Source organism: Rhinoraja longicauda, chromosome 9 (genome assembly GCF_053455715.1).
Source record: "Rhinoraja longicauda isolate Sanriku21f chromosome 9, sRhiLon1.1, whole genome shotgun sequence".
Taxonomy (NCBI): domain Eukaryota; kingdom Metazoa; phylum Chordata; class Chondrichthyes; order Rajiformes; family Arhynchobatidae; genus Rhinoraja; species Rhinoraja longicauda.
In genome coordinates this window covers 24,756,524-24,769,078 of record NC_135961.1, presented here as the reverse complement: position 1 = coordinate 24,769,078, position 12,555 = coordinate 24,756,524, and the positions used below count along the sequence as shown (strand labels likewise).

Genomic DNA, 12,555 nt, shown 5'->3' with positions numbered 1-12,555 from the left:
ATTTTAGAATTCACTTAAACAAAATAGAGGATGAAAAATTAGCTATTTAATCAGTCCATGCAATTTAGCAGGTGCCCCTTGCAATAGATTTTTTTTTAAACACCTTAATTAAGAATAGTGTAGATTACACTGCTCTGAACATATAAATTCTGATCAGTGGCTTCACATACTCTTACTTGCAAACCAAACAATTGTTGTACTTTCAGAGTATTATTCTCCAGTAGTAATAAATATCTTAGCACGAAAACCATTCCTGGATTGTATGCAAGGAACAAAGGAACAGAATGTAAATCAAAATTGAAGATGTTGCTGTTGGCAGAACACATTCAGTTTATTCCCAACATAATCAAAGACTTGTCTCCCCCGGTCATTCCTCTTCTCCCTGCTCCAGTCAGGCAAAAGGTATGGAAGATTGAACGCTCCAGACTCAGGAACAAATTCTTCTCCCATTATCAGGCTTCTGAACGTTCCTTCCATAAGCTGGTGCTGTCAGATGCACCATGGAAAGCATCCAATCCGGGTGTCAGAGCTTGGTTTGGAAACTGCTCTGCTCAAGACCGCGAGATATTGCAGAGAACTGCAAGCACAACCCAGTCCATCACACAAAGCAGCCTCTCCCCCACATCCATCCACTCCATCTATACTTCATGCTGCCTTGGGAAAGCAGCCAACATATCAAGGACAACACAAACATCGGTCATTCTCTCCTCCCCTCTCCTATTGAGCAGAAGGTACAAAAGCTTGAAAACACATATCGCTAGATTCATAAGCAGATTCTTCCCCACTGTTAACAGACTCTCAAATAGGCCCTCATATGTTAGAAATGAATTCCCAATCTTCCCCCAAACCTCATTAGGGGCCTTGCACTTTTTAAAACCTTCCTTGTCGCTGTAATACATTTTGCATCCTGTTTATTTTCTCTTTTGCATTGTCTACTACACTCAAGCATGGTATGATTTGCCTAGACAGCAGACAAAGCAACGTTTTTCACTGTATCTTGATGCACATGGTAATAAACCAATAATAATAACATCCGGTATGCATTTCTTCAACAGTTCTTCCCATGTTCATTGCAGCCTTCTAATGCAAATCAAGAATAGTGTTGACAACATAGTACATCTCAGTGAGAGTCAGCTCTTGCGAATGGCAATCCCTCAAGAGCCTACGTCAGAGGTCTGGTACATTGTAAATGAAGCCCAGGCCCATCTCCCTCCAAAATCAATTTACCTGGATCAGAGTGAAAAATGAAGCCTTGTTTTAACTTCTCCTTCTGATCCTTTCCGGATATCAGAAAGCTACAATATCTCAAATACATCTTGGTCTTTACAAACTTCATAACAGGTCAGGTGTTTTTCTATGCAGTTTTTCTACTTATCCAATTAAACTGGAAAAAGTAGCATAACTGATAAGTCAAACCATTACCATCTTTTAAACGAAACACTGGATAAACTGCTGACATCTTGCACTTTCAAAGTCCAATTAAACCATTCATTTACACACATCAGCACATTTTCAGTTAAGATCCAGCTGATATAAAGCTCAACTTATTCAGAAAATGTATGTTGAGCTTTCCTATAATATCAAAAGCATCCTGCAGACATCCATGCATTTAATTAATTGGTATTCAGTTGTGATGTTACAAAATGCCAGCTTGTTCAGAATAATTGCTTGAATGTTCCACCTTCCAGTTCTTTCCATATTTCATAAATTGCCAATCTAGCAATCTCTGCATTGGAAGAAGAGTTTGCTGTCAATCAGACATCTTACACAATTTGGGACACTTATGAAGATGATTGCGATTATGTACTATTAGAAATTGCATGCACCATTTTTAAAGGAATCACATGATTTACCACAGGCACAAATGAAGAACAATAAACAAAAGTGCAGCTGCAAAAGGTGCAAATCATTTCTGCTAATGGGTTATATCACCATTTGTTCATGGCTTGCAACGTTGAAGTCATGCTCATCTTGATTAGGTACAGATGTTAAAACATTTAGGAGGATCTCCGCTGTGGTAAACCCTTTATTTAAGGATCCCATCATAATTTTCATCTTGCAAAGTAAGCTGAATATTAGTAGCAGAATGTTCAGCAGCACTTGTGGAAAAGATGACCCAAGAACACTACAACTACAGGCATTTCTATCGTGACCTTTCCTGTCTACAGCTAGATAATTACTAGTCTTCTACTTCAGATCATTGGTTTGATTTTTATCCTTTGGTTTATGGCGTCAAATTGCATTTCTAAAACTTCACATATAGCCCAGGATAGTTTGATTGCATCTAAAGCAGCAGATGTAAAGCACAATAAGCCGACTTAAAGAAAGAATGTCTGCTAAAAGATCTATTTGTAACCATTCAGATTGATTAAAATATTGTGTATTTAATTCATCGTTGTATAATTACAACAAAACTAAATTATGAGAATCGGAGTACAATTTAAAGGAGTGTATAACTTTTTTTACAACAAAATATATTTTAAATAGTTTAATAATTCATGTTTTCTGTTAAGGCAAGAACTAGAACAATGCCAACAACATTACAAAACAGTTAAACTTTACATATTTGTTCATTTATTACGCATCTTAAATATCTGTACTAATTAATCATGGAAATATTTCAATCACTATTGTTATTAAAGTATTAAAAATAATATAACTGCACAGTGTTGTTTTAATTACAATATAAATTACACACTTTTACAGATTTTTTAACATTTTGAAGCAGACAGTCTTCCTTGAAGTTGCTTACAGAATGACACAAACAGCTGCAGAAGGCTGAAGTGCAATTAAAAAAAAATCAACACAAATAAATAATGCAGTAAGTCATAAGTTCATTTATTGCAAACAATGAGACGGGGAATGGTTGAAAATATGGGGAAAATTAAAGCTAAGAATTAAAAAAGTTCTTACATTCTGCCTTAACGGCAGCACAGTTAATTGGAACAAATGGTCTCCTTGCTGCCTGTTTCAGCTGCAAAATATCTCTGCAGACATGCCTGGCAAGTTTTGTAAGATGCGTCGTCTGCAGAAAGAAAGACTGATGTGTTTTCAAAGTAGACTTTGGACTGTCGATTAGCATTGGCACGCCTGGCTGGCCATGATGGAAGATGCCTCTTAAATGTGGTTCCTTTATAAAAAATAATAGAAAAACATAATCGGTAAGTGAACTCATTACAAATGGAAAGGTAAGATTGTTACAAACAACAGGCGCTGTTATAATAGTAAATCAAATTGGTAAAATAAAATCTCTAACCGAAATGTAAACAAAAAATATTTTTAAGGCAGATGAGATGATGAACATTAGCTCTCTCATTGCCAATAAAATAGACTGCTGCCATAAATCCTTAACAGTGGATTTTACCTTTAAGATTCATGCCTGATCAACTTCATCAGTTTATATTTCTGCATGACACAGGTCAAATTTGCAACACATATATACAAAATAAATGATCACAGCAATTTTTACTATGATGTAATATCAATCATATCTGAAGGCTTTGTGATGATCCCTGACTGGGCAGTGTTTTCTGAACCTGGATATTAACTGATAATCTTTGTACACTTTTCATAGATTTCTTTTTTAAATGATAGAAGATGAAATGGTAATACGGCAATGGCCTCGTGGGCCATATTTTAAAGCTTTCTCACTTTGATAAAGCGAGCAAAAATGTTTTTTATACACTATAATCATAGTTTTATTTTTGTACATGACAAAACAATGAGTTTCTAAGAGCTTCTTTGTGTGACTTAAATAACAAAAAAACTTTTTTTTTGGATAAAAAGCATATCCAAAATTAACCGGTTTGTTGCCATTGACATTGTTATTGACATTGAAGTCACGATAGCCAAACACAAGTATCAATATAATTTTGGAAGTACAGATCTCGTTGCTTATTACCGAGATGTCATGCGGTGGTGACATTTTGTCTGCTTCTGTTCGAGTGGGCATCTTCAGGCCTCCATACTTCTTCCAGTATGTCCAACATAAAGCACAAAGGCTACACTGCATATTAGGTGGTCCCCAAGAAAACCACTGTTGAGACTGTGTGGCTGAAACAGTGCAGATTGAAAAACAAAAATCAATTATTCTAAAGATGAAAACCGTCAAATTTGTAAAAATTACAGAATTTCTTAAGACATTGCACTCATTTGATTTATCTTTCAAATTTTGTGACCATTCCAATACTTGTGGTTTACTGAATTATTTTATCACAGATTGCTATAAACTTAAGACAAAATCAATAACGACAATAACGTCAGGGTCATTTAGTACAGAAACAGGCTCTTCAGCCCAATTTGCCCATGCTAACCAAGCTGCCCCATTTGCACTCATGCCATCTACATACGTTTGGCCCATATCCCTTTAAACCTTTCCTATCAATATACCTGTCCAAATGTTGTCCTGTGAACGTTTCCCTATTACAGGTAAACATGATAGCACATTTTCAAACATTCACTGTCGATTGATATCTAATCAACATTCTGACTTGGTAAAATTCCTTTATGCGTTTATTTTGAGAAATTTTGTCTTAGAATAATCACTGGGTACATGATCAGATTATTATCTATGTATGAAGACACAGGGAAATGCAGATGCTGGAATCTTGAGCAAAGTGCTGGAGGAACTCAGTAGGTCAGGCAGGAAATGGTCCCACCACCTCTCGGGTCAGGTCTCTTCTTCAGATTCTGATGCAAATACATTCAATCCCAAACAATCCTCTCCTGTAGCTTTCCTACCACACACGTGTGTCTTACTGGCCTATGACCTCCTGGATTATCTCTACTTCCCTTCTTAACTGAAGGAACAATGTTGGCAGTCCCAGAGGGTCCCAGTCCTCTGGGACCTCGCTTGTCACTAGAGAGGACACAAATATATTTGTCAAGGCCCTTGCAATATCCTCTCTTGCCTCTCTCAAGAACTTGGGATAGATACCATCAGACCCCTGGGGATTTCTCCACCTTAATGCTTTTCAAGACACCCAACACCCACTTCCTTGTTGATGTCAAACTTCCTCAGCAAATTAGTATACCCTGCACTGATCTTGCTGTGCTCCATGACCTCCTCCTTGGTGAATACAGATGTAAGGTACTTGCTTAGTACTTAGCCTACATCCTCCGACTGCAAGCACAAATTTCCTCCTGTATCCTTGAGTTGTCCTACCTTCTCCTCAGTTCTTCTTGCGCTTAATAAACATGAAACAAAATTGGGATTTTCTTCAATCTGACTTGTCAATTATATCTCATGGCCCCTTTTGACCCTTCTAATTGCCTCCTTGAGCTCTTTCCTGCTCACTTTATATTCCTCAAAAGCCCTGTCTGATTTTACCTTCCTAAACCTTAGATGTGCTTGTTTTTTGTTTTTGACCTCATTTAGAATCTCGTTGGTCATCCAAGGTTCCATTACCTTGCCATCCTTATCCTTCCTTCTAACAGAAACCTGACCTGAACTGGTCTTTAAACAAATCCCATGTGTTTGATGTGGACTTGCCCAATAACAACTGCTCCCAATTTAGTATCCCCACTCTGCCTAATAATGTTATAATCTACCTTATCCCAATTTATTAATTTCGCCAATGGTCAAGAATTATACTTATTCGTAACTGTATTAAAACTTACACTGTACCCTAAATGCTCATCCACGAAAACATCAGTTACCTGGCCAGGTTTATTTCCCAATACAGGGCCCAGGTTGACCGCTGCTCAAGTTGGATTCCTTATCAGTTCCAACCTTCTTGGTCACACCTAACGAATCCTGCCCCCTCCAAGCTCTTTGCTTGGAAATCCCAGTCAATATTGAGGAAGTCAAAGTCGCCCACAATATGGCAACCCTATTGCTTTGACATTTTTCCTTAATCGTTCTATACTTCTGTTCTCTATCTCCTGCTATTGGGAGGCCTACAGTATAATACCCACTTCATTTATTTTTGATATCTACCCACTTTTCACAGATATCCTGTTCTTTGCAGTGTAAAATGGAGTCAACCAAAATTCAGTAGTTCAAAGGTGCGGCACAGTGGTGCAGCGGTAAAGTTGCTGCCTTACAGTGCCAGTAATCCGGGTTCGATCCTGACTACGGGTGCTGTCTGTACAAAGTTTGTATGTTCTCCCAGTGACCGTGTGGCTTTTCTCCGTGTGCTCCGGTTTCTTCCCACACTCCAAAGACGTACAGGTTTGTAGGTTAACTGGCTTCGGTAAATTGTCCCAAGTGTGCGAAGTAGTGCTAGTGTATGAGTATGATCCCTAGTCGCCGTGGACTCGGATGGCTGAAGGGCCCGTTTCCACGCTGTATGTCCAAAGTCTAAAATCCAAATTTGCCGCAAACACTGCAGTCCAAATTCTAGTACGCCTGTACTCTCTTATTTATCTTATTCTTGCGTCATTAAATCCCAATTTAATTTTTTTATTAATGTTCTTCCTCTACTTCTAAATCCTCCATGGTCTCATCCCATCTGATTTCTGCAATTTCTACAAGCACTCAAAGATATTTGGGCTTCTCAAATTTCTCAACCAATTTCAAATTTATTGCTCCACTTTTGGCAGACTTGCCTTCATCTGCCGCGAGCAATTCTGGACATTCCTTCTTAAATGTCACAAATTCTCTTTCCTCCTTTAAGCAGCTCTTTAAAGCTATCTATGTGACCATACCTTTAATCACCTGCCCCGAGTTAAATAGCTTGGAATCAATTTTAATTTGATAATCGCCGTGAGATGTCTTGGTCGTTTTGCTCTGTTAAATGTGCTGCATAGATGGAAGTTATTATTGTTGATGGGCTTTTGGACTGTAAAGGAATCCAGGAAAATGAAGATGGGGTATAAAAGTGAGATTGAGATTGATTAGATGTGACCGTACCAAATTATTTGAGTTTGTTATGATTGAACAATTGGCCTGCTTCTCTTACTATTATCTATGCTCATGTTTTATGCTGCACATTTTTACAAAAGATAGTGACGTGAAGATTAACACGAATAATCAGAGGATGGTGAATCTGTAGAATTCATTGTCACAGATATTCATTCATTGTCAATGGATATTTTTATGGTGGAGATTGATAGATTCTTCATTAGAATGGCTCTCCGAGGTTATAGGGCAAAGGCAGGAGGGGGTTGAGAAGGATAGATAGATCAGCCTTGATTGAATGGCGTAGTAGGCTAGATGGGCCGAATGGCCTAATTCTGCTCATATAACTTATGAACATATGAATACAGTGCAGGCACAACACAACAACATATCTCCATCTGCCAGCTTTGAGTAATAGACTTCCATTAATCAGAAACCCCAAAGTAATGCTGAGAATGTCAAACCAATTTCAAAAACTCCTACACACAAAATAAATAGTCTAATCAGCAATGCAATATTATAAGTTATCTTTCACTTAATTATCCAACAGACATTCAGGGTTCCTAAACGCAGGCAGGGGTTCAGCCTTCTGTTCCACTGGTCAATGATCCCAGAACACTTCAAGGAGTCCAGAAGGTGAATGCAAAGTGCCACTAACCAGCCAGACGAGAGGTGGTTTCCCTCAGGGGAAAGGGGAAGATTCTTCCTAATATTCCAGTCTGATTTTCCACAGCTTCTGTACAATGTAGAATGCATTGTACACCTCTTGGATAGTTAAGTTTAGAGAGTTTAGAGTTACAGCACAGAAACAGGTCCTTCAGCCCACCGAGTTCATGCCGGCCAGCGATCGCCCCGTACAGTAGCACTATCCTACACACTAGGAACAATTTTCAATTTAACTCAAGCCAATTAGCCTACAAACCTGTATGTCTTTCGAGTGTGGGAGGAAACCGGAGCACCCAGAGAAAACCCACGCGGTCCCAGGAAGAATATACAAACTCTGTACAGACAGCATCCGTAGTCAGGATCGAACCCAGGTCTCTGGCGCTGTAAAGGCAGCAACTCTACCGCTGCACCACTGTGCCACCCCGAAAGTAGATCACTTTTTGCATTTCCATTTTATGTTCATCCCTTGTACCTTCATGTTCCTATCCTACTCGTCGTTGTCATCAGTCATAAGCGATCAGGGTATTATACTACTTCCTCTCAAATAGACATCCTGAAGAAGCACAATTATTGCAAATCATGTACCACAAATACGGACTGCCTTGCTGACGGGAACATTCAGTTTTAAACTATATATACCAATTTTAGTTACGTTAAGAAAACTTATAACCCTGTCACCTAACAGCACATAAGAAACTTAAAAAAGGTGTCATAGTAAAATTCTATTGAATATCTAAATTAATGATTCCATTTCATCTCAAATACATTCATGTGATTTAAAACATTTAGGTTTAGGTTTATTATTGTCACATGTACCACGGTAAAGTGAAAAGTTTTGTTTTGATGCTATCCAAACAAATCAGATATACCATAGACAATAGACAATAGGTGCAGGAGTAGGCCATTCGGCCCTTCGAGCCAGCACCACCATTCCATGTGATCATGGCTGATCATTCTCAATCGGTACCCCGTTCCTGCCTTCTCCCCATACCCCTGACTCTGCTATCCTTAAGAGCTCTATCTAGCTCTCTCTTGAAAGCATTCAGAGAACTGGCCTCCACTGCCTTCTGAGGCAGAGAATTCCACAGATTTACAACTCTCTGACCGAAAAGGTTTTTCCTCATCTCTGTTCTAAATGGCCTACCCCTTATTCTTAAACAGTGAACCCTGGTTCTGGACTCCCCCAACATTGGGAACGTTTCCTGCCTCTAACATGTCCAACCCCTTAATAATCATATGTTTCAATAAGATTCCCTCTCATCCTTCTAAATTCCAGTGTATACAAGCCTAGTCGCTCCAGTCTTTCAACATACGACAGTCCCGCCATTCCGGGAATTACATACATAGATATAATTAGTTCAAACTCAAGTACACTAGCAACGTGGAAGTTTGGGTGGATTATGGTGTTGAAGGCAGAATTATAGTCTATAAATAGGAATCTAACATAGGAGTCGTTGCTGTCTAGATGTTCCAGACATGAGTTTAGAGTCAGGGAGATGGCATCTGCTGTGAACCTGTTGTGACAGGAAGCAAACTGCAGTGGATCAAGAATGGCTGGGAGGTTGGAGTTAATGTGCACCATCACCATTCTCTAAGTACTTCATAATGGTGGATGTCACTGGACGGGAGGCATTAAGGCACGCTACCTTACTTTTCTTAGTCTTCTTCTTCGGCATTGGGTTTATTGAGCACAACACAAAGTGCTGGAGTAACTCAGTGAGTCTCTGGAGGACACGGATCAGCGACATTTTGGGTCGGAACCCTAGGGTGCTAAACAAGGCATTTCATACCTTGCTTACACCCTCTGACTCCAAGTATACATCGTGTAGGAAGGAACTGCAGATGCTGGTTTACAACGAAGATAGACACAAAATGCTGGAGTAACTCAACGGGTCAGGCAGCATCTCTGGAGAGAAGGAATGGGTGACGTTTCTAGTCGAGATGCTTCTTCAGACTGAGCTTGCTTCAGATCTTGTGGTAAAATAGTTTAGTTTGGACGGTACTCACTGTAACAACTTTCACATGGTCGGCCTACACTCAAGTTCTGGTTTTGGTGAGCCATCTCTCCAGCTGGACCATTCACTACAGCAAGCTTTCCATTGACCGTCGATATCTGATTGGGATTAGGTTTATTGCTATGCAAAAAAAAAAGCAAACATTTATTTACAATTAAAAAGTCAAGTACTGCAACACAATTCATTCACCAGAATACATATTTGTTTTGGGATGAACATGCAGCAACTTCAGTTGGAATTATGTCCAGCACAAAACATTTCTGTCTTTGAATTCAGCTCTGTTCTTATAATCATGAAATTAGAATTAAAAAAATAAAAACTTTCAAAGTGCTCAGGACCCTGCTACAGGTAATGACTGCTCTACAAATGAATCAGATTAAGTTGTGCTCAGCTGGCTGAACAAAGGAAACTTTCAAAGGAGGAAGCAAGATAAGATGTTGTCGCGCTTGAAAGGGTTCAGAAAAGATTTAGCAGGATGTTGCCAGGAGTCGAGGGACTGAGCTATATGGAGAGGTTGAGCAATCTAGGGCTTTATTCCTTGGAGCACAGGTGGGTCAGGGGTGATCTTATAGAGGTGTACAAAATCATGAGGAATAGATCGGGAAAAACGCACAGCGTCTTTTGCCCAGAGTAGGGGAATCAAGAACCAGAGGACAGAGGTTTAAGGTGAGGGGAGAAAGATTTAATGGGAACCTGACGGGTAGCTTTTTTGCACAAAGTGTGGTGGGTGTATGGAGCTGCTGGAGGAGGCAGTTGAGGCAGGTTTGAGGCAGGCACAATGTTTAAGAAACATTTAGACAGGTACATGAATCGGATAGGTTTTGAGGAATATGGGCCAAAAGCAGGCAGGTGGGACTAGTGATGAGGCATGTTGGTCCAATCCCTATATGCCTGCACATAATCCATATCCCCCCTTCCCTACATTCAAATGACTCTCAAATGCCACTGTCATATCCTCCTCAACCACCATCGGTGGTTCCAGGCACTTAGTACCCTATGTGTAAAAAAAAGTTGCCCTCCTATCTTCTTTAAACTTTGCCCTTCTCACCTTAAAGCTATGCCTCTAGTTTTGATTTTTCCAACCTGGGCAAAAGAATCTGGCTACCTACCCTATTCTCTACCTCTCATGGTTCTATATACTTCTATAAAGTTTACCTGCAACCTCTGGCGTTCAAGAGAAAACAAACAGAGGCTGTGCAACCTCTCCTTGTGGCTAATACTCCCTAATCCAGGCATCATCCTGGTAAATCTGCTTTGCACAACTTCCAAAACCTCCACATCCTTCCTGCAACCTCTGGTGTTCAAGAGAAAACAAACAGAGGCTGTCCAACCTCTCCTTGTGGCTAATACTCCCTAATCCAGGCTAATACCAATTTTCTGGCAACTGGTGGTCTGGCACCTCCTTTAATCTAGACAAAATTACGAGAATGCACTTGAAATCTCCCCCCCCCCCCCCCCCAATATGTGGTGCTTAGGCTGGATGAGACGACCAATCTCAACCTCATCGGCACTTCTGCGCTGATCGGTGGGTTGAATTTGCCCCCTGCAGCCAGGGCTCTGGAAGTCCGGCCCAGCTGGAGCCGGCCGATGAAATCCCATAGCTGATTTCTGCAGCCCATCAGGGGGGGTTGAATTTGCCCATACACATCTGTCGTGCTGCTGCAAGTAAGAATTGCATTGTATGGGACATATAACAATAAAACACTCTTGACTCGTGATGGGTTTTTCACAAAAATCTTATACTTTTATAGTTATTGCGACTATCCTTCCTTTCATTTTTAACTCCCAGTGTATTGAATTAGTTGTATCTGAATTCCACAACTGGCACAGTGGGATTCAATCAGAGCATTGACTGCCTAGCCAATAGTTTCTCCACTCTGCTGTTGAACTATAGTAAATACTCTGCTCTCGGGTTTCTCCCAGTGCTGATTGGCACCTAGCAACAATGAAAGAATAAAAATCTTCAACAATAACAGTAAATGCTTGGCATATTCAACAGATCAGACTGCATCAGTGGAGCGAACAATAGAGTCAATGTTTCAAGACAATATTTACCTTTTGTCAGAACTAGCAGTTGACATCTTCATGAAGGAGCTGTTAAATTGTAAACTGACATTAAATTAGAAAAAAACTCCACCAGGTCTGGTATTCCTCATATTGCATGTCACTGGAAATTTGAAATTAAAACTAAGAATGCCAGAAATACTTAACAGGTCATGAATTAACTGTAGATAAAGTAGGAAAATAATTGCAGATGCTGGTACAAATCGAAGGTGTCACAAAAAGCTGGAGTAACTCAGCGGGTCAGGCAACATCTCAGGAGAGAAAGAATGGGTGATGTTTCGGGTCGAGACCCTTCTTCAGACTGATGTGGTTGAGACCCTTCTGATCACATCAGTCTGAAGAAAGGTCTCGACCCGAAACGTCACCCATTCCTTCTCTCCTGCGATGCTGCCTGACCTGCTGAGTTACTCCAGCTTTTTGTGATACCATAGATAGAGTAAATGTCTCTCTACATTGTAGATAGAGAAGAGTAAATATTGGTAGTCAATGACGTACATCATAGTGATTAGGCTAACTCAAACACTGATAATGTGTAATTAGTTTAACAAAAATTGCTGGTCGACATTAGAATGTGAATTATTTTTACATTGATTACCAGCAAAGCATAATTCTTTATAAAAAAAAATGAGTGGGTAAATGGAAAAGGATAGAATGTTGTAATGAGGGAAACAAGATTTGAAGTTATCCAACGGCTATCTCAGTAAATGAGGTAAACAATATTTCGAAATTAGGTCTTACAAACAATATGACAACATTTCACCCATTACATTGGTACCCTGGTTTACAGAAACTTACTATGTTGGAATGTACACCTGTTTCAGTTTGCTCTCCACCTCAGCTGCCTTCAACCGTTTCTAAAATTAAAAAAATATATATATAATTTAGAAGGAAATTGAAACCTGTATGCAATATTTCAATATATATCAAAAACAACATCTATCAATTATATATATAAACATAGCACAAAAA

The 12,555-nt window shown here is 39.6% G+C and overlaps 1 protein-coding gene across 7 annotated transcripts in view; it reads right to left on the bottom strand.

The window, feature by feature from the left end:
- Positions 1-12,555, bottom strand: part of mta3 (metastasis associated 1 family, member 3) — a 168,492-nt gene that overhangs the window by 64,131 nt on the left and 91,806 nt on the right. For 6 of the 7 annotated variants that reach the window (XM_078404982.1, XM_078404976.1, XM_078404978.1 and 3 more), the window contains 4 exons: positions 12,382-12,440; positions 9,515-9,642; positions 3,902-4,053; positions 2,914-3,130 (listed from right to left, as the gene is read on the bottom strand). In XM_078404982.1, the coding sequence (XP_078261108.1) occupies positions 2,914-3,130; positions 3,902-4,053; positions 9,515-9,642; positions 12,382-12,440 (556 nt within the window). Of the gene's footprint in view, positions 1-1,636; positions 1,727-2,913; positions 3,131-3,901; positions 4,054-9,514; positions 9,643-12,381; positions 12,441-12,555 lie in introns of those variants that run through there. The other variant, XM_078404983.1, reaches the window with a different exon arrangement.